At 41.0% G+C, this 23605-nt stretch overlaps 1 protein-coding gene across 17 annotated transcripts in view; it reads left to right on the plus strand.

The window, feature by feature from the left end:
- ATP2B2 (ATPase plasma membrane Ca2+ transporting 2) overlaps positions 1-23605 on the plus strand; it is a 2164916-nt gene that overhangs the window by 1167310 nt on the left and 974001 nt on the right. For all 17 annotated transcript variants that reach the window (XM_069643898.1, XM_069643899.1, XM_069643906.1 and 14 more), the window contains one exon: positions 13571-13768. In XM_069643898.1, coding sequence (XP_069499999.1) covers positions 13571-13768 — 198 coding nt within the window. The remainder of the gene's footprint in view (positions 1-13570; positions 13769-23605) is intronic.

Genomic DNA, 23605 nt, shown 5'->3' on the forward strand with positions numbered 1-23605 from the left:
TAAATGTCGAGATAAAGACAACTCAGTTAAAGAGCTCTTGATTTCAAAACAGGGTGATTTTGTGAAGAAGAAGAATTGAACCCTACTACGTTAGCACAGACTCACATTGTAAACAAGTCAAAGAAAAGCAGAAAAAACGTTGTTGTCAGGCTGAGGGAAGGGAGTTAAAAACCTGAAGATAATTGTAAAGAAATGAATTATAAATAAATGCATCATGTCACGCTAAGTTACAGCAGACCCAGTAGCGATTTATTGTAAACATGAACAAAACAAGTTGTTAAAAGAGTGATAAATCTATAGCACTTTGAGTAGAGGAGATCCACATATTTTTATTTACATTTTATTATCCATCCATTTTTTGTAGTTTTATTTTCTATGCTGTGATTTGATGGTTAGTCATTACAGCTGCTGTGGTGCATATTAGAACATTACATGAAAGCATGCAATGTTCACATGTTAACATTATTATATGATCATGTTATATCCTTTTGATGGGTTTGTTTCTATTGGTCTCAAAGCAAGGAATGAACAGTAATGAGTAATGAGCATGCATTTTGAAAATATTCGGAATTAAGTGAAATGTCAGGCAAACCATATACTTTGTCTGAGTGTCTTTGTAATTGATATTGCCCATATATTTGATTTTAAAGTGCCTGCAGGCAATTATCAAGCTGAAACTGCAGCACAGATATTTACAAACATGTCTAAACATCTGCAGTACAGGAATGCTGGAACACCATGACCCACATAGAATATTACCCATATCTTTTGCAAAAATCCAAATAGCTATATCAAATAAATGGTACTCCCCCTCAAAATAGAACTTTTGTGGGCATTGTTGTCCTGACAAACACATGTTGATGAAGATGGTTTATTGCCACAGTTCCACAACTGGAGCATATATGACTCATGATCAGGGAGTGTGATGATGGTAGATTCTTGCAGTGTTATTGTTGATAATTAAATGTGCTCATCTTGGAAGCAAGATAATGCAGATGGAGCATGGCTTCAGTATAAGGTCTCCGGCTTAGAGGCTGTACTCTGGCATGAAGCAATGTTTCCTGTGAGATGCCACACTAGGATGTTAGTTATCTTCTGGTGATGCGGTTTAAGTGATGAGGAGAGGAGGCCAAGTTCTACGGTGTGGCAGGTGTTTTGAACAAGGATACGAAAAGATCTTCCAAAGCTGCATAAGTGGTGCCCTCAAACCTGTGAGCCGCCTGCTGATGTTGCATTGTTTCTGAAGCGAGACACAGAACACACACTCTCACCTGTGAATCAGCCACTCTCTGGTACTGGGGCCACCACTTCAGAGGCAGTTGTCTGTGCTCTTCCCTTGAGCATCAGATAGATGAGGCTAAATGGTGACCAAAAGTCGTTCACGAGAGACAAACATTCGAGTTAATATAGGATTGTGTCTTTTCTATATGCCAGCATCAGTTTTGGAAATGCAGTACTGCTTGGTTTAATGTTCTGGATTAAGGAATTTACTTGGACAATGATTGAGTACTTCTAGAATCTAAGATCCAACTCCCAGGCAATCAATGGCTCATTCAATCTCCTGGCCAAAAAGAGAACTGATGGTCAGCAGATCGGTGCAGGTTTGTTGCAAAAGCAATGATAAAAAGATCAACACAATCAGTCAGCCATATCCTGCTTTTTGCAAAAACTTAAAACACGCTGGTTAGGGGCATGGTTTCTTATATCAAATCAGGCCTTCTAGCTGGCGCTGAGGAGAGGTTAGCGCTGAGGAGAGGTTACTTCTTGGTGGAGTTTGCCAAATTGAAAAGATTTCGCTGGTACCAGACTGCACAAAAGCCTTGGTGTTATTGAAAAGAAGGTGGACACTTGGAATGTTCAAACAGCGATTGGCTGGCATTATTATCCAATAATGACCTCCTAGAAAACATACCAAAGGTGATTACATAGATCATGGCGTGAGCTAGCGATTCCTATATAGGGACCAACAAAGTTATTTGTCGGAAACTTGTAAGTAGTCTGGGAGTTTCTCGGAAATTAAAAGTTTGTCGAAAATCACGTTGGCTATTTACTAAGGTTCAAAAAACCAAGTTAGCCTTGAAAAGCCACAACGATATATTTATGCTTTGTGCTCTATCTGTCATGCTCCATCAGAAAGGTTCTACGCATGCGAAATCCATTGCAAAGGGGGCGGGTTTGGTGGAAAGCTATATGAGATGCTGGGTGTGGAATGAAGACTCAGTAGGTTTCCAGCGAGGAATCAAATGCCGCAGAATAATAGGTTAAACATTGTGTGTGTTATTGGTGCACAGCTTACCCTTTGCAGTATTAAAGGTCAGGCCAACTGCCGCTATAAATACAAAAAGGTTAGAAACAGCAAGAACAGAGATTTTCTTTTCAGTTTGCCACTTGATTAGAAAATTGGCAGCTGGTAAACCTTTTCAAGCTCTGCAGTATGCAGAAATCTGTAAAAGAACTGTGTGGCATCCGATCCTGCGTGATGGATGTTTCAACTAGAAAATAATAACTTTGGATTATACCTCTGAAAATGTCAAGGGAGACTGTTCTATCACGTACTTCTTCTGGGATATAAAGAAAGGGGAGCTAATGACGAAAGTCATGACTTTACGAAAGCACTCTGCATCCTGGTTGGGCAAGAAGGGTGTGAATACAATAGTGGGTCAACACGTCTGCTCAGTGGTAGAGCAGTATTTCTTTAATAGAATTTCGTATCAGAAAACCGACCATGTTTATTCCTTTTTCCAGAATAATTCGTGTTGTCTTGTCCACTTGCGTTAAGATGGCATACAGACCATTTCTTGTAAAATACTGATCCTAAAGTGTACACCTGTGCTGTAAAGCAAAGCTATACTAATTCCACACTTTACTGCTTTATGATGTATGCATATGGGTATTTCCCACTGTTGCTGAAAGTCAATGTCAACAAATTGTTTTTTGTTTGCCGCTTTTTTACTACAAACATGTGTATGCTAAGTTGGGGTAATATATGTAGAGGGGGAGGTGTGGGTGGCAGTGGTGGTAACAAAAAAAAGCAGCACAATCGGCCATAACACATTTGGCAAAATTGTGATTCGCCAAATAAAATCAGTAAATAATAATAGATCTTGCATTTGTACATGGGGACATTACATATAATCACACATTAGGATGTCACTCTGACCCCAAAAGGAGAAAAACTGATAAATATATGTATTAATCACTTTTATATATAAAAATAATAAAAAACTAATATATTCATTTTAATGTATTTTCTCCTGTTTCTTGATGAATTGTGTTTCATGGATTTATTCTAAAATGAGCAGATTGATTGATAGATTTCACCTTATTGATGACCAACGTTCAATTTATCAATAGAAATGCCCTCTGCATCAAGGCACCTCGTGAGCCCTATGCTCTTTCCACCATAACCAGCTATGTGTGTCATTATATTAAAAGTGGATTTCAAGTAGTAGGCAGGTTGCATCAATATTATAATTAGGGTTGGATTTGTAGTGGTATGGGGTGAGTGTTTATGCTTTGCGTTGGATGGTTCTTGCATTTGTAGTGGTGTCCAGTGGGTGTTTGCTAGTTGACATTGTTGCTCCCATTCCTTGCAAACTTTGCTTGTTAGAATAACCTTAACTCTCATTTATGGAATGTTTTTATCTACGGCTGCAATTAATTAATTAATTCATCTGTTATTACGCGGTTTATACTGGAAACCAGTCTCTAAGCGCAGAGCTGGGATTCAAACATGTTTGCTGCTCTGCGTTGTCTTGCTTCCAAGACAAACTCATTGCCCCTAAGCGATCCTCCCAGACTTTACATATATGTTTATCCATATCTATATATTACACGGCCACACTAGTGGCTGTGTAGTTATGGTTAAGTTGCTGTTTCCATAGGAAGAGCACTTTTTGGGCTGCTTATAACTTCACTCCCCCTGGACGAATCCTCACCAAACTTTGCAAAAAAAGTATATGGCCCACTCTGAATGTTTTTGTAAAGTTTGACGACGTTTGGTCTAGGGGGGGAAAAGCTATAGGGGGGGACCCAAAACGTCTTTTTTACCCATAGACATAATGGGAAAGAAATTTGCTCACGGCTACAGCCCAAACCGCTGGACGGATTTACATCAAATTTGCGGCAGGAGCATCGGTTTGGTCCCGAAAGCGTGCTTTTGTTAATTTGTTGTAAATCCGTCCAGTAGTTTTCTTTAAAATGACCAAAATGTAAGGTGCAAATATTAGTGATATCTATGTCCGCTCCGCAGACACAGTCTGCGAACAGGACACAGATTGGCCAAGAGGCTTGCGTGATGTCCGCGGACATATGACATGCTCTCCGATTGGCTGGGGTGAAGCGTCAAGTGCGTCAGATTTTTGGAGATGCCCGCCATCTTGGATTCTCATCCGGTGTCCACGGACATTGCGACAAAACATATAAAAAAAAACAACATTGCACTCGTCAAACTGATCAAAAAATGTTTGTGAAGGTGAGGGGTGATGAGGATGGGATGGAATATGGCTGCAAGAAGCACAGAAACGTGTTAACTAAACAACATCTGAACACAAAGAAAGCAGGTAGCGGTGTACACCACGCTCACTCAGTAAGGCGCATGCGCAGAACTACTTCACCCGCTCTTGACATATAATGCGCCAGTCAAAATGTGCACACAATTTCTTTTTCAAACTCGCACGGTCGCCTCATCCGAACACGGACACGCGTTGAAGAAAACATGCAGAAATGATGACCACGCACAGGAGTTAACGGAAAACACGTAGCAGTCAAAACCGCGCACACGCACTGTAGAAAACACGTACCTGCAAAGACTGCACCCACGCGTTGTAAATCACACGTAGCTGCGAAGACCACGCAGACGTGCTGTAGATAACACGTAGCTGCGAAGACCACGCACACGCGCTGGTGCTGTAGATAACACGTAGCTGCGAAGAGCACGCACATGCATTGTAGAAAACACATAGCTACAAAGACCACGCACACGCGTTTCCGAGCTCTCACGCGCCTTATCCAAATACGCATATGCGCTGTAGATAACAAGTAGCTGGGAAGACCATGCACACGCGTTGAACAAAACCGCACACAGGAGTTAACGGAAAACACGTACCAGTGAAGACAGCACACACACGATGTAGAAAACACATAGCTGCAAAGACCATGCACACGCGATGGCGCTGTAGATAACACGTAGCTGTGAAGAGCACGGACACGTGTTGTAGGAAACATATAGCTACAAAGACCACGCACACGCGTTTCTGAGCTCACACGCGCCTTATCCGAACATGCACATGCGTTGAACAAAACTGCGCACAGGAGTTAACGGAAAACACGTACTAGTGAAGACCGCGCACACGCGCTGTAGAAAACACACAGCTGCAAAGACCACGCACACGCCCTGGCACTGTAGATGACACCTAGCTGCAAAGACCACGCACACGCACTGTGCATAACACGTAGCTGAGAAGACCACGCACAAGCATTGAAGAAAAACACACAGAAATTACATGAATCCAAGCTCACACGCGCCTCATTTCAACATGCACACGCGCTGTAGAAAACACATAGCTGCGAAGACTGCGCACACATGTTGTGAAGTGAAGAGGGGCCCTGTATGAAACCCTGCCTTCCATTTCCATGGTGGCCATCTTGTTAAAGGATTTTTCTTCCTACACCGGGATGCCGCAGGTGTACCGATTTGGGAAGAAAAATCTTTTTTTTACCACCCTGGGTTCCCGCTTTGAGAACCTAGGGTGGTAATGGTCTTCATCCATTTAAAAGGACGTTATGGTTATGTTGCACTAATAAAAACCTATGCAATTCAGTAAAAAAAACTTTGTTAAGGGGACGTTATGGTTACCAGTAAAATCAAAAAAACCCTGAAATTCGCCAGTTATGGTAAGCTAAGCAACCATAACTCGCGCCACCACTGTGCACTGCTAAGACTAACACCCAGGACATCAAATATGACATCAAATTTTTGACAAATTTTTCAGGTGTCTGCGAATGGGCAATTACCAGGTTATTACGGCCCCGCCGGACCCGGTATTTGCCCATTCGCGGGGGCTAGAAAGAAATGCTCCCCATTCCCATTTGAGCCCCATAGAACCCCATAGGGTCAGACCTGGCAGGTGCGAAGGCACCCACAAGCAGAACTCAGAGTTTGCTGGTCCGGTAACAACGGTAACCGCAAGCTTACCAGTACCATTGTTACCGGACGGGCAAACTTATAATGAGGCCCATTGTGTGTTTCAATGACAATCCTGGCAATAGGCATATAATGACAACTGGCTGCACAACAGTGTGTTACATGGGCATGTTGGCATTTATGGCACTGAATGCGTGACAAACTGTTTAAGGGTAATTTGCATATAGTAGTTATATAGTTATATATAAGTCTGTTCTTTAATTTGCAGTACTTGTGTATATTGGTCACAACTATTATTAGCATGTTTTCTCATAGTGGCATTTTAGGCATATAGAAATTGGGGCATAGACATGATTAACATGTGCTTTATAGTGTCAATGCTGAAATGTGTTGTGGGCACAGGTATGATGACGTGTGGTTTGACAATGTTAGCATATATTGGGGTAGAAACATCATAACAATGCATTGTAAAATAGTTATTGCTATGGTTGGTGATCTAATAGCTACTGAGTCTGTTCTCATTACCCCATAGAACTGATTCTACATTACATAGATGTTTCATGACTGTTTCCAACCTCACACAAAGCCTTTTCTTAAAGAAATTTCTCATTGTTAGTGAGAACCCCCCAAAACCCTTGATTCAGGATCTCTTGCTGTGTGCATTGGTCATGCTTATTTGGGAGAAACATGAATGGCCCCTTCAATTAAACAGAATTGCCAACTTCCATGTCCTTACAGCAATGGAAGAAAGAGAGCTGGCTGATTGATTGGTACTGACTCATTGTGAGGAATTGCTATCTGGCAAGGATATAGAAGCCCTAGTTTTTTGGGGGGATTTTGTACTAACTAATAAAATGATGTGAGTAATTTCATGTTGAATAGCGTGACCTGACAACTAGGCCCCACTTTCAAAAAGTCCAGGCCAAAAGAATAGTAAACACCTGTGCCCTGCTAGATAGATCAGTCCCTTGATCTGCAGGGCCTGTTTGCCAGTTGTACAGGGCAGGTTCAGGGGTCACTGGTGCCCTATTGACATCTGCAAGGACAGCCACGTCTCTGTAGCACAGAGGATGTAGTTAAGATATGCACCACTGCTCCCAAAACCACATAATTATGAGAGTTGCTATCCTGGTGGCTTGTTAAATGGTGTATGGTGGCTACTCTCTGATATTTGTCCATTTAACATCAAATTGATATTACTATATCGATCCGGTGATGCCAGCTCAGCTGTGGTAGTGTTATGTGTATTCCTCTCAACCAGGCTATCTCTGCTGCTCCCAGCAAGACTGTAACCCTGGGGGGTGCTACTATTTCATCATTTGTGTGCACAGGTAACACCTTCTCCAGTGAGACAACCACCACACAGAAAGCTGTCCTGTGAACAGGAATCAAAGAGAAAGTCCTTCACAAAAAGACTAGCCTCACAACAGGGTGCTGCACACCAAAAGGCCCTTGTGTGCATATTGACAATGGAAGGAGGCAATATCAGAGCAGCCAGAAGGAACTCAGACCAGCTGCAGGAACGTTCCACAATATTGTTTTCACTCTTTAACAATCTACCTTTCAGTCCCCATCACTTCCTTTAACACAATGCACTTTGGGTGTTATGTCAGACGAAAAAGTCTGCTTGCTCGAAGAACATGGATTGGACCCTTATATCAGGCTTACCTTTGTTCGATCACCTGTAGACCTTTGCCTTTAAAAGAAGGGGTCTTTTTTTAGTGTATCATCTCTGGACTTCAGCCATGAAGATGATTCCATTTGGACCCTGTTGAGAGATTAATTCCTCCCAAAGTCCTCCAGTTGTGAGGGGATGAAAGGCAATACAAGGCATGGTGCGCTTTGTCCCCTAACTATCCCCAGGGTACATTAGGGTTGACAAGTTTGCGCAACAAGACCTGCCTCTCTGCCAGCCACACAGGTATCCAGGAACTCACCATGCTGAAGATCTCATGCATGTGTGTGTCAGCCTACCCTGTTTTTTGGAGCCTGAAAAAATAACTCTTTCACCTGAGACCTGGAGTGGGACTCACAGCAACCCATGACTGGAGCCCATTAAACCCCAATCAAACCAAAGGACACCTTCTGGGAATTGCACATGGCAGTCGTCAATCTTCAAAATGCTGTCCCACTTTTTTGAACCCATTCACTGCACCATGCCTTCTGAAAGCACTACATTGCCTCAGCTAGAAAATAGAAGCATTGCTGTACCTGCAATGATCGAAGCACTGTTGGAACTTCCAGCCCTCTCATCTCCAATCCAGTTGATGGTCAAACTGACTCTACTGTACTTCATGAACCATGACATTCTAGTTCAGCATCAAACTGACTTGCCTTGCACATCCTGGCATCAACCCGGCTGCAATCGAGCCTTGACTGTCAAACTGAACCTCCATGATCTGCATAGCTCGAGTAACGCTTCTAACCGCAGCAAACTTTTGTTCAACCATGTCTCGACATCTGCTTGCCGGTAGACTATCATAACTGCTGCCTTTCAAACTAAATTGAACTGCCAAACTGCGCCATTGTCAAACCACCAAGACACAGCAAAAGTATTATTGACAGATATGTACCTCCCTCCCACTGGTTCATTTTGGGCCCTAGAGACTGTCGAGGTCCCTTTAATCTCATTGTTCAGTTCAATAACATATCATATCCAAGAACAGTGCAGTTTGTATTGCCTTTAGTCCCCCTGTTTCATGACCTAGAATGCTGCATCTTGCTATCTTCTATATTGTGTGTTCTTTATACAGGGACATGTTTTGTAGTGTTCTCTATTTATTATATTACAGGGTCTGCAGTAGCGACCCTGTAGTTATGGTTAAGTTGCTCAACCCATGGGACGGACAGTTTTTGAGAGGTTTGTAACTTTGGCACTGTTTGCGAAATCCTCCAAAAATATAGAGCCACCTTTGAATGATTTTGCAAAGTTTGGTGCAGGTGTATCAAGTGTGGGCAAAGTTATAGGGGGGTCCAAAAACATTTGAAATCCGGATAGACACAAATTGAACCAAATGTTGCTTGCATCTACAGCTCAAACCTCGGGATGGATTTGCACCAAACTTGTATTAGGAGCGGTGGCTTGGTCCTGAAAGTGTGCTTTTGTAAGTTTGGTGAGAATCCATCCAGTAGATTTGTTGAAAGAAGTGTGTAAATGTAGAACAACAAAATATTGGTATCTCTGTCTGGTCGGTGGACTAATTTCCTCATTCGGTGTTCGCAGATGCCTCTGAGCCAGTCAAGGAGCTGTGTAACATTCTTGGACATCGCACGCGCCTGTTAATTCGTCAATTGAAAGTGTGAGGTGCATCAAAACTTTTGAAACGGTTGCCATATTGTATCTGTAAAAAAGAACGATTAATTTAGTCCATGGACAGTGCAAAAATCTGGGGTGAAAAATAAATGTGGGGTTATTTTTAGGATAAAAGAGTGTCTGAGTAGGGTAGGGGACAGATAGAATGTCCAATTGGAAGCATTTTTGTTGTTGAAAAATGACTGCATGAGTGTCGCTGAGTCTGCGCCCTATTTTTCTGTCCATGGCTGATACAGACTCTAACACAACTCTGCAGATATACTGTGGAGTGTGGACACAAACATCTGTGTGCAGACTTCCTTGGACCTTGAAATGTGATGTGCTATGTAATTCCTTTCTAATTGTATAGATATGAAATAAAACTAGTGAGTGTGAGTAATATCTGTGTGTTCTTGTAACAAAAATATCTATTTTGGAGGCTATTGAATTGTCCACAGTGTTTGTGGTATGGTTGAAGTGTATTGTTGTGGCCTTGGCCAGTGTCCGGATACTTGGGGGCAGACCATGCCAAGTATCTGGACACTGGCCATGGCCACAGTAATAGGTGCAGAGTCATTATTGCCATTGTGCGGGGGGTCCCAAAACGTTTGAAATCCGTTCTTTATGTGTTTGTGAAAAGAATAGATATTTTATTTGGGTATGGAAGTGTATACAGTATTTCTAACATGGTTGAGGGGTATTATTGAAGTGTATACAGTATTTATAATATGGGTGAAGAATATTGTTGTGGCCATGGTCACTGTCCCGATTCTTGGGGGCATTGCAGTAGGCTATGCCCCCAAGTATCTGGACACTGGCTGTGGCCCCAAAAATGTGTCCTCATTCATTATGGCCACAGTAATATGCCCAGGTTGAGTAATATGTCCAGGTTGAAGGGTATTATTGAAGAATATACAATACTTATATCATGATTGGAGGGTATTGTTGTGGCCATGGTCAGTGTCCAGATTTTTTGGGGTATAGCTGCAGGCTATGCCCCAAGAATCTGGACACTAGCCATGGCCAATTAGTTATGTCAGGACAAATATATGTTGCATAATTTGTGTTGTAGAATCTATGTGTGTTTGTAATAACAACATGAATTGATTACTTTCCTGATCTCTCTGCGGAGGAGAAAAGGTCCTCTAGTGGTAACTGGGAAAGGAGTTGATATTCTGGTCCTGAGGAAGGTGTAGAGGAGCATGATTCCAATACGTTGAAACATACGCCAATGACACATTAGCTCTATCCCAGAAAATACTATAAGAAAAGAAGAATATTTTATAGTGGGGACATATTGCATCATGATAAGAGTAATAACCATATCAATTACTATTTATTAAGCTAGAAAAGTTACATACCAGTAGAAGATCGGCTTTCACTGAATGTATCTGTATCAATTGTCCAGCTGAACTTGTTCTTAATAATTCTTTTGTGAATAATGTTATTCATTAACTGTGTTCTTGTTAGTCGTTTGTTTTGAAAAACATACACATGATCAATTGTTTTTGGTTTCAATTGCATTTCTTCCACATATTTTAATGACGATTCCATTTACTTTTCAGTTCAACAAAACATTGCAAATATGTGTTTTACTAGGCCAATAATACAATCATGTAACTGTTTTTAACTCTGACCTCAATAGTTCTATCTAACAAATTGGATGAAAACGATGAAGGATTGTTCCTAATAAGATGTTAGTATCGAAGGAGACCATATAAAAGCTTGTAGTTGCCATTTTAAATGTAGCCCATGGGCCTATTATTTAAAGCTGTGTTTTCAACTTACAGAGCAAGTGTGTACCACACACATTACTGAGAGACAGGGACATATACTCGATATATAAGCATGACGAAAAGCTGCTTTTTTCAACAGCTGTAAATATTTTCCCACAGTTTGGCAGCTTTGTGACAATCATGGCCGCAATGTAGCAATACTCGATTAGCCATTTCTACAATCAAGATGGCAGTGTCCAGGCACCAGAGCATCTGACATGTTCTGTACAAATGGCCACCTCCATTACTTCTGCTCCTCACAAATAAAGGCGATCTGTCTGGTAATGGTTAGGGCATGGAGGGCCTGGCAGCGGGTAGAATTGCTTATAGGTAATGGCCTTACCATAGGCATGTATTGGGTGGGCACATAACCAAACACCACCTGCAGGCTGTGTGTCCCTTCCCGCACAACATCTTACTCATATCTGCTCATATCCTTGGCTTATAAGTGCTGCTTTTTAGAGGCACTTGTTGGAGAAACACATCAGGTGCTCAAAGTCAAAGTACATTCAGAAGCATTTTCATTAAAAACAACACTTTCCCATATGCATAGGGTATCATGAGGAAACTAGCGTTAAAATAAACTCTTGTTCTGTATATGATTTACCTTATTTGTCTTTAGGAAAAGGCTTGATTATAATTTGAAAGTTAGTCAAACAAAGCAGAGGTTTCATAAGACTATTCATTGACAATGCTGAACATAGGGCCTCATTACGAAGACGGCGGTAACCCGCTGGTAATACCGGCGGTTTGCCGCCGTCCTCCTAACACTGAATCTGCCATCTGATATCATTACAAGTCCGAGTGGCCCGGGATATCTGGCTGCGGATTCGGGAAGTCTCCGTTCGCATGGGAATGGGTTCACGGAAGCACCGGTAAGGCTGTTTAACAGTGCCGTGCCTCCATGAAAACTCTGCTGTCCGGGGCAATTGCACCCGAAAGCTCAGACCTGCCCGGTGCAATGTCCCTGGAAGTCATATTTGGAGTGTAGCAGTCTGGAAAAGGTGCCGGTACAGTGTGACCGGCACCCTTATTTCCGCACTGCCACACTTAGAATGAGGCCCATAGAGTCTCATTAAGGGTTTGGCAGTACTACTCTGGTAATACCTTCAAATGAATGACGATTACGGCCTGTGGTAAGCGTACGCTAATGGGATTGGCCCGCATGATTCAGAGTTATTTGGACCTTTCGGTTATTCCCTATTTTATAGTTCCATGGGACCCCATGAGGATAGATTATTACTGCATGCAGCATTCGCTTTGTTTGGGGAAAATGCCCTCCATGCAAAACCATGAAATTGAACAGAGTCTCATATTGAAACTTGTAGTCTGTTGGTATGGTAAACTCCAGCTACTGCCACTTTTTACTCTCACCGCAACACTATGAATGCTCCCTTTAGAATGGATGATAGAAGAATATGCATTTTATTCTCCTTTCACCGATTTGCTTTTAACTCTGTCACTTAATTCTTTACTTGCTTCAGTTGCTTGAGTTCTAAATATGTGAGGCATGGTTACATGTGCCATCAGCTCAGATATTTTCATGCCCTCCTGGGGCCATATTACAGAAACTTTGTACCGCAGTAAGTGCAAAGTAGCATGGTATTGCCACTGGGGCAAAGTTTGCCCTATTTTTAAAAACTCTGGTATATATTAGAAAGCTATTTCACCATGGCAAGTGCAGTTTGGCATGGTATAAGCACCAGGGCAAAAATCGCCCTTGGTCAAAAAAGATACATTTTCACTGCGTTATTGCAACAGGGCAACGGCTGCCCTAGTGCTAATACGGAATGGTATTAGCGCTAGGGCAAAGTTTGGCATGGTGAAAAAACGCTTAGAATATGTATCCTTTTTGACCAAGGGCAAAAATATGCAAATGTAGAAATCAAGAAGCAATTGCATATGAACAGAATTTTCAGTTTATAGATAAATGCAAACAGAAGTCCTAGGCCACAACAGTTCCTGCAATAGTGTATACATGAAGCGAGACTGGCCTACACTGGGAAAAGTGCCTACGTTTTAAAAGCAGTAAAATTAAGCATTGGCGAATGTAATGATATTTAGCGTACATAGATGAAAAAGAAAATACAGGGTCTCTTAATGTTGAGTACAGAAAAGGCAAAGATTAATTGACTTGTCTCGTCCCACTCATTAAGAAAATTGGCACCTTTTGGGTAGGATGTTGAATCTTAGGTGTGTTAGCCACGTTCTGTCTCACTTTGCATTCAATTGGGTTGCTTCCCCATTTATAGGGATCTTTTTTCTATACTATCAGAAAGATGAATGATAATTATGATCGATGTAAATGTGTTTTTCCCTTTTGGCAACTCACAGTGGGCTTATTCCTGTTTTTTGTAGGATTACCTGGAACAGATGCTGATCTAGAAAAAAGAAGACAAGTTTATGGACATAACTTTATACCTCCAAAGAAGCCAAAAACGTTTCTGCAGCTAGTCTGGGAAGCATTGCAGGACGTGACTTTAATAATCCTGGAACTTGCAGCCATCATTTCTTTGGGTCTCTCCTTTTATCAGCCTCCAGGAGAAGCAAATGCAGGTACGTGTCAGATCTTTAGATGCAATCTATTTCATTAATAGGTCTTGACAGGTATGTAGTCCTTTGCATCGAAAGCATTTCCATCAAAGGTTTTTCCATCAAGGTTTTTCCAAGAAAACATGTGTGAGGTAAAGGGTTAATTTTTTGTGGGTTTGATTTTTAAAGGTAAAACTTGGGGTGAACGAGGCCCCGCCCCCCCAAATAAAAACAACAAATGCATTTGATGCACATTGATTTGTTGGAATCCATTCAATGTAAAGCACCCTCAATGGAAAACATTTGCTGGAAAGACATCTAACCGTTTTGACAGTATCAGCCAGCAATGGTATTCTGGGCTTCCACCATCTGTTAACTATTGAAGCAGCAATGAGTTTGGGTAAAATGAGCTGTTAATTGAACACTATTGAATTAGGTAAAAGGTCCTAGTGGCTGAGATTTTTTAATATTCGTTTATTTGTGTTTTATAAAGTACCTTCATGAAACTATTGTTTCAAAGCAAAAGTTTGATGAAAATAGAGGAAATATGGAGGAAGCAAGGGGGACAGCAGTGGGAAAGAGCAGAAGAAGGAGGTGATGCGGGAAGGCAGGAAATGGATAGTCTGTATCGAGTGCTTGATGGGATGGTAGGAGTAGGCCAGTAGCTGCAGATTGAGTTGGACATGGAATAGAATTAAAGAAACAAAACCTAAATAGACTTGAGCAAAAGCAGTAGAAATCTAAAAATGGTCTGTGTGGTTTGTTTTTAATATAAAGCCAGCCAGTACGGAGTCATTGAGCGGTAAAATGGAGAGGAGGGCAGAGGTTTTAGAGAGTGTGAATAGTGACATTTAGGATTTTGTTGAAGCTATTAAAGAGTACAGAGGGAGACCCAGAAGTAGGATAGTAGTTTACTGAGTAGTAAAGTGCGTGATTTTATTGAGTAGTAGGTTAGGAGGTGACCAGGCTTTCTGATGTAGAGGAGGTTGAGCCATGCAGCAACTGCATTGTTAGTGAGAAATACATGAAGAGTGCGATCACTGCCAAAGATAACCCCAACGTTGGGAGGAAGGCGGGGTCACACAGATTCTGATTTCAGGGTATAGAATGATATCACTATGAGAGGTACTATGCATTCCAGGAAAGTACCGTGCACGACCAAAGAACATTCTAAAATGATAATGTTGTGTCTTGTAATACTATTGACAACGAGGAATTGAGAAGAAGGCGTGTGTTTTCTATGTGGTCAGTAGGACATCCAAAGTTGAATACACTGCATTTTTTGGAGTTACTCATATAGACTATATGTTGTGCATGCCCCTTGTATTCCTTTCTCATCCCTCATCTCACCCCATGGACCAACAGTGCACATGACTGACAGCTAACTCACCTAAGATATAACTGCCTACCTATAAGAATCTGGAGTATGCAGCACCTGCTATAAACACATATGCAACCTATTTACAGAATTGGTGCACCCTTATAGGTGCAGTTTTGCATGGTATTAGCACAATTTCAAAAGATGCCCTAATAAATATCTAATTAATTTGGTTAATTTTTACACCAAGGCATTTTATTTGGCGTATTTTCAATATTTTCAATATAGTTCTGCACAGTGCAACGATTCTGTAAGGATACCTAGTATCCTGTCAACCACTTTCACATTCCTTGTGTGTCTTCCTTCCCCTTGTGGTCTGTCGTTGCTCGCTGAAAGATTGGGGACATGGATCTTAAGGACGCACAGTTTCTGTAAGGTAAGGTAGTAGCACAGTGACAATCCAACAACTTTGAATGGAGTTAGATCCTGATATCACTGGAGCTATGGGTCTGTTACATTGACAATCTCACAGTCTTATCTATCTGAAGGCAAACAGTCTCTTTTTCTTGCAACATTTGCCTCTGCAGTTGGTATGGACTACAGCTGCCATTAACCCCAGCCAGCACAGTCAATGGTGATGGAACATACGTGGAATATTCAAAAACATCCCAAGAGCCACATATTGCAGACCCCTGCTCTGATCGGAGAATTGTGTGAATGAAGCAGAGGAAATATTGTATTGCCCTGCAGTGATGTCACTCCAGTTGGATTCATCTTTTCTTTTCCACTGATGTAATATCAAACTAGACACATGTGTATGAAAAAGGGTTCCTGTGTAGAATTATAACATAGCTCTATCTAAGACAAATAAGGTTTAGTTTAGTTTAGTTTAGTTTAGTTTAGTTTAGTTTAGTTTAGTTTAGGTAATTCATTTATAAAGCGCACCAAAACCTCAGGTATCTAGGCGCATAAGTTACAGAAGCATTCAGACCATTAACAACGGTGCAGTAGGTACAGTGTTGCAAGTAGGTATAGTGATGGTATATACAATATGTACAATAAGGGTACAATGATGCAATCCAATATACACATATAAAAGCAATGATACGATCCAATATAAACATATATGTACAATGATACAGTACAGATAGGTAACGTAGTGGTGAAGGCAAAGTAGGCACAAATACAGATATGTACAAGATAGATTATAGTGTCATCCCTAGGTGTGCTTTATGTCTACTCTTGAGTGAGAAGCCAGTTTTTTATCTTCTTTCCGAAGATTTCTGGAGGTTGAATCTAAGGACTCTTAAACAATTCTGAGGGGTCGCTCTAGTGGGGCGGGCAGACATGTTTGATACACTTGCACTTTGGTTAACCCATATTAATCCAGTGATTGACTTGGCTTAAGAAATCTCACATTGTCAATACATTCTTAACAGAATTACCCTTGGAGCAGAACATGTGAATAATTCATTTGGAGATACACAACCTTCTTATTTGAAGTAATCAATTAAATATCTGTGTCAATTGCAACGACATCTCAATGTGGTTTCCCAGCTGCAATTCATAGTGTACATCAGAGATATACAAGTATAAAATCAATGAGATTGTTTAATTAGTTCTAATGATTACAATTATTTTCCAATGCAGAAATCAATGTAGTTTTACACAAATAATGTAGAGAGTGAAGATGTTCAGGCTCTCCCTTACTTGACTAGAAACATGGCAGGGTCACCACCTCAACCTCCAGAGTGGAAGCTGGAGAAGAGACATTTCTCTGCTTTGTTAATACTTCATGGGCTTATTGAAATATGACTTAAAGGTATGGTAGTATTTGATATCTGAATGTTGGAAATAATGATGAGAGGGTGGGCTATCAGTCATTAACAAACTCAACCGGCCTGTGTTGGAGGGGGCAACAGGTTTGGTTAATTATTGTGACCAGTGGGATTGCTTTTATTTTTTCTTGTAACCCACTTCCATTCAGAAAACCATGTGTAGTTTGCAGGTATTGACTTTCCCATAGGTCTGCAGACAAAAGCGCATACATTATGAACAGTAAACTAAAATTAACTTCAGAGTAGGCTATTTTTACATTGCATGAATCAGGAGCCCTAGGACACCAACATCAAGCCCAACATAATGCATTTACCGGCTCATGAAGTGGATTAAAACAGTAGATAACTATAGGGTATGCAACGTATGTGTGACTTTGTCCTGAGAAAATATCAATTCACAAATAATTGTTTATGAGTAATCTTGAATTACTCTTGAAAAGCGTAAATTGGGAGTAGGTCAGAGTTGCTAGCGTCAGCTTCTTTGTAAACTGGATAGTCTCTCTCCAGGCATAACTCATAGATACTCCTGGTAATCAATTAGTAACTTGGCACCAGATTTGACCGGGAGAGTGGAATATCAAAGCCCACTCAATTATGATATGATAAGTGTTGGTTATGTAACCAAGTGTATGCAACGTTTTGATTTGAGCAATGCTCAAAGCAATCTAATCATATCTTCTGTGGGTCAAAGGCACTGTGTCACTATCTTGTAACAGAGGAACCCCTATACTCATTCATTGTTCAGAGGGACCCACTATTGATCCTAAACATATGTGCATCAACACAAGTGTAATAGATTGGATAATTATTATTAGTTGAGAAGCACAGGAATCTATTGGATCCCACGGTAGTGAGCTGAACATTCCATGATAAATCTGCTAGTCGTTGTACAGTAAAGGAAAGTTAGCAGGGAATAACTATTCTCATCAGCAGTATAAAATACTCTTCTCATTAAGACAAAAGGGATGTTGACATATGTACTAGAGATAACTGCCAAAAGGCAGCTCTCACTCTCATAAATGGGATGGGGGACAGTCTAGTATATCAGTAGTCCTATCAATGTGTGATTGGAGACAATATCATTGTTTGGTTCTTATTTATTTGAATTCATAAAGGGATTTTGCCAAAGCACTGCAAATACTGGAACACAATAAGAACAAAGTGTTCACAAATAAAATAAGGTGCAACCATCATGAAGTGCCACACTTAAAATTTAGGGGAGGAATGAAAATTAGATATAAGAAAGGAGCTAAAAGATTCAAGACTAGAGTCTAAGTTTACAGAGAAAGGTAAGGTGTTCCACAGTTTAGGATCAAGGACAAAAAAAGGTTGAAGCAGGCCTGGGCACAAGGAAGGTGAGGCATAGTCAGTAAAAACAACCACAACTGATGGTGAGAAGGGAAGGAGAGGCAGCCCAATTGGGCTACAGAAAAAAAGAGAGAAGAACGAGTCAAAATTTGAAAGAACAGAAGGATTGCTAAATTGAAAATCAAGTTCACTGGAGCAAGGCAAAGAACACAATGTCTCAAAAGAAGAAATGAGAATTAAAGTAAGATTGCAGGCCTAATTCACAGAAGTGTTTTATAATGGCAAAACCCCATTAGAAGGTCTTCTGTGAATTAGGCCCTAAGAATCTTTTTTTCAATGGAGTAGTAAGAATAGTACATATCCTGCAGATATTACAAAGCTAATAGTAGTAGATACGAGAATAGAAGAGATTTGGAGAAACAAGGAGAAAGATAACTCCAGAATTATGTGTACAGGCTGAGACAAGCAAGATCGGTGGGGGGATACTGTTTATAGGGAGGCAAAAGAACAGGGGAAAAAGAGCTCAGTCTTGTACAGAATTTGGTGGGGCAGAGTGCAATCATCCAAGACTTTATAGCTGACAGACATACAGAAAATAGTTGATCATAAAAATAAAAAGAGACAAATATGTGGGTATCAGCAATATAAAAATGGCATGCTTGACCAAAAGACTGAATAATAGAAGACAAAGGAATAGTGTAGAGAATAATTAGAAGGGGACTAAGGACAGAGTCTTGGGGAACACCATAATGTACTGGAGAAGTAGAAGAATGAACCCCCGCCCAGGACAACGTATATGAGGTATCAGAAATATTAGTAGAAAAGCAGGAATGAATGATGGCAGAACATTTTATAGAGAGAAGTGAGAGACAAAGAATAGATTGGTCCACCAAATCAAATCAAGCAGATAAGCAAAAACGATAATAAGTGATAATAAATTAGAATGATAAAAGGAAGTAAAGCTGTTGGTGACATGAATATCCATTTAATTTGAATGAAAAGTTTGAAAATGAAATTGATGATAAGAGAATGAGTGTTGTGAAGGTGACAGACAATTGGGGAATGAACCACATGTCCCAACATTTTGGATTTGAAAGGAAGAAAAGAGAGAAGGTGAACATTTGATGGAAGTGAAGAAGCAAGAATATTTATTCACCACACAGACTGGGAGTGTGAGAGTAATAAAAGCAATAAAAGAATTGAATAGACAAATGATTTTTTTTATTTTTATTTAAAATGATACAGTTTATATATAAACTTTTCATTTGAATTCTCATATACATTTCATTAATTTACAACGTTTAAGAACGGTGCAGACAACAAGACAAAAACAAGAAGAACACTTCAGTTTAGATTATATTCTAAAATGTCAATCAAGAATTGAACAATTATGAAGATTAGTTTTAGACAAATGATAAGAATCATGGTCAGCAGTGAGAAGAGGAAAGGCAGAAATAGAAAGAGTTGAATGAATGAGAAAAATGTGTAGTAAGAAGTAAAATGATACTCACACGTTTCTGAAATATTTGCACTTTGATTCACTGCACCGTGCCAGGGTGAGGCAACAGGTAGGGGTAGCACACAGAAGGTCCTAGTATGCTGCGGCATACCAACTCTTGCCTCCCCTCCACGTCTGCTCCGGCGTATGTCAGCCAGTCACACGCCCATTCTCAGTGCGGTTTACTTCAGAGTGCAAAGCACATTAAGCAATAAGCAACTTGGAACAGCAATCTACCGTATCATTGATCATTGATCATCACCAATTGATGAGAGTGTTATCACGTCTGTCTACAGAATCCATGCAGAGCACAGAACATTTTTGCTAGTTGTGAATAAATCGAGGCTTGACAAGAAAAGCCATGTCAATGAATCACAGTATGGAATAGGAGACGCTCCCTAGAGAGAGAGAAGCTGACAAATGTAGAGAAGGAATGGCATAAGAGATTAATAATTCAATTCAGGGGTCATTTGTAGCAATCCTTGGGGGTGATGACAAATGGGACTAGAGACAGAACAACCAATTAGAGAAGGCGGCTCAAGAAAAGTTACACACACCTACTCTACAGCCCCAATATCTGAGAACCAGTTCAAGTCAGCCCAAGCCAAAGACACTATCTGACACCGGAAGGACATTTCGGGTATTATGAACGTATGAGAAAATAGGATTCCAATGCAATCCTTCAGCATAGACTGATGTACACAGTTCTTACACTCGAAAATGGAAAAAAGCCCCAATCACCACATGCATGGAGAGGTAGCAGCACGACAAGTGCATTATACACAGCAACTCTGAGGTGGAACAATATCAACTCTTTATCCTTAACCTTAGGTAAAACCTATATGTCCAATTTGCAAAGCCATTTCTGGCCCCACCTCTGCCAACAAATGTGCTTTGAGGGTGTCCACTTTGCACTGATGTTAACCAATTAGGATTCATCACCCAGGCATTCAAGACCCAAATTCATTTTGAAGGGGTCATTTATTTTCAAGGAAGAGATGGGCAGTGGGCAGAGGAATCTATCTCTGACGCCTAGAGGGATGTGGCAAAAAATGCCCCACTGCTTATCCCCGCCTTCCCTTGCTCCTTCATTGACCAGAGGCAGATCATGCATTAGGAAGTGTAGAAGGCAGAAGTAGGTCATAGCAGACCTTTGCCCCCTCCATACAGAAATGTTCATGCACATCGCAGCCTTTATGCACAGGGCTACATTGGGGTAATGTAATGCAGAAACATCATCGGATGGGCCTGTGCACTAAAACACGCCCCTTTCATCTGCCTGTGTGGGGGAACTTGAGCATGCATCGACAGTAGTATCCATATTCATATCAAGTGCTGAGGAAAACCTATACATGGACATTCAGTGATGGCCCATCCACAACACACAGGATCCCTTTCAGGATCAGGGGACTTGTGCATTTATTGGATTGGTCAAATTATGTGCTGCAACTTCAAATCATTTCAAATGATGCTCGAGCCACTTATGACTTGCCACCTATCTTTTTCAGGCATCTTTATGTTGAGGGGATAGATTTTTACGGCAGCATCATCATCTACAACTATAATTTGAGTGTGGCAGATAGGACAAGTGTGCACGATGTATTGCTCACTAATTAATTATTCAAAGACGAGTTTTGATTAGAAAAAAAGTATAGCTGGGTGTTTTTCACAGAGAAGGGGGTTAGGGCTCCATTTTACATTTCTGTTGTAGGTGCCTGGAAAATGTGGAATTTATGGTCGGTAGATTTCATGTAAAACAAAAATCCGATTGACGTTTTGACTTTCAATCATTTCATAAAAAATCCTTAAAACCCACCTGCATGTGAAATGTACGATGAATTGCTAAAATAGTAAGAGGCCCCAGGCAATGAAGACGAGCAGCCCACCTTGTGCAAAGGCTCCCGCTCATTAAAGAGCCTATTAGATCCTTGCACCATTAAACATATTCCTAGAAAAAATGGTTGCTCATAAAGTTCAAATGTGAAGGGGAAAAAAACAACCATCAATCATAAAAGAAGCAACAGAGCACAGCGGCTAGACACGCGCATGACCTTTGCACGTGCACATTGCGCTGTCGAACCAGCTATTAGAAAGCTCCTGGATGTGTCAGATTGAAGTACAAGACAATTCCAGTGCTATGGTACTATTGTTATGCACAGGGCCACAAATAGAGCATCACCCACAACCAGTGGTCGAAGTGTACGAAAAGAAGTAGTGGAACTATGTTTCCTACTGGCCTGCAGTGCTCCCCACAGACCCCATCTCCGCGCCCCCTCCCATCCCCAATAAATACCTCAAAACACATGCTCCTGCTGTTTATGGGAACGCTCAGTGCAGTGCACTGAAAGTGCAAGTTCCAACCTCTTCCTACACTTTTATTTTAAAACGAAACCGTTCGGAATGGTTTCTTTTTAAAATAAAAGTATAGGAACAGTAAAATGTAATTAAAAGAAGTAGAGGAGCACGCTCCTGACCGCTCCCACCAACTTCGACCACTGCCCACAACATTGCAGTACAATCTATATGGCAATGATTGTGCATGGTTGTGCTTATGTTTCTTGTGCACCGTATGATATGATATGATATGATATGGCATTTGTAACACGCCTATACACAGGTGTTTCAAGGCACGACGAGGCAGGGAGGGGGGAACAAGGGGAAGACAGACAACGATCCTACTAGGCCAGGTATCATTCAGACCGCGCATACATTGTGGATGTAAAGGCCCTGATCTGCAAAGCATGTCTATAACTGAAGGAGGCTTGAAAAGACAATGTGGTTTCATGAGTTACTATCCCAATTAGCAGACTTGCACTCCGCCACCAATAGAGATGCGGGGATCACAACTTTCAGACACTTTTTATAAAATGTTCCAAAGCCCTTACCTGGCATCTCGCAGCCCCATCATCCTCTCTAAAGCAATGACTCATTGCCAGACTCACTGCAGACTTGCCCCATCAAACCCCAAATGCCCTACCCTCATAATCTTCACAGAGCTCTGTGGAAGGACTCTGTCTCATGCGGTGAGGTTTGAACAACTGGAATGCATGCCTTTGTGACCAAGCTACACATCAGGTACACATACATGCACAGATATGGACATGGAGGATATGGCAAGGGGGCTATTTAAGCTGTAATGATTTTCAAATGCTCCATTACATCTCTCCCGGAGGAAGTGGTGAAGTGGTGAAGGACATGAATGCTCACAAATAAATGACCTTGTTAGCCTAATTTAGGAATCAACTTGTTTTCTTTTGGATCAACATGTTATTCTACTCTCGGCTAACACAGTGCAAGCCAATTGCATTTTAAGAAAGGTCATTATAAAGAAAAGTGTTGTTAATGTTAGTAGCAAGCTATATTTTCAAAACGGTTTTAGGTTTGCTGTGATACACTCAATGTTTGTTTGTTTGTTTATTATTTACATAGCGCTCCACACCGTAAGGTATCTGGGCGCATTACAAGAATATGCATTTTCTTAGTTACAGTACATGCAAATTACAGGATATATTGCAATGCAGTATAATACATGGACTTACATCTTATAATACAATACAAATAAAGAGAAAAAAAGAAACATAGCAGGAGCAGTTGTTGACAGTCACTTAACAATAATATACAGGGATACAGAAGTGAGGCAGGAATTATTTTCTGGGTGTGGACACTAACAGGGTGCGAGTTCTTTGGAGGTAAGCCAATGTTTGAGGTTCTTCCTGAATTTTTAGAAGGATTGGTCAGTTCTTAGGGAGGTGGGTAGGGAATTCCAAAGTTGGGCCGCCTTGATCGGAAAGGTGTTGCCCCCTGCTTTCATCAGTTTGAACCTGAGGACTCTAAGGCAACCTGAGTTGGTGGATCTAGTTTGTCGAGAGGGGATGTTCCTGATGAATTTGTCGGTATGT

This window comes from Ambystoma mexicanum, chromosome 2p, assembly GCF_040938575.1.
Source record: "Ambystoma mexicanum isolate Mex_15411 chromosome 2p, UKY_AmexF1_1, whole genome shotgun sequence".
Classification (NCBI taxonomy): domain Eukaryota; kingdom Metazoa; phylum Chordata; class Amphibia; order Caudata; family Ambystomatidae; genus Ambystoma; species Ambystoma mexicanum.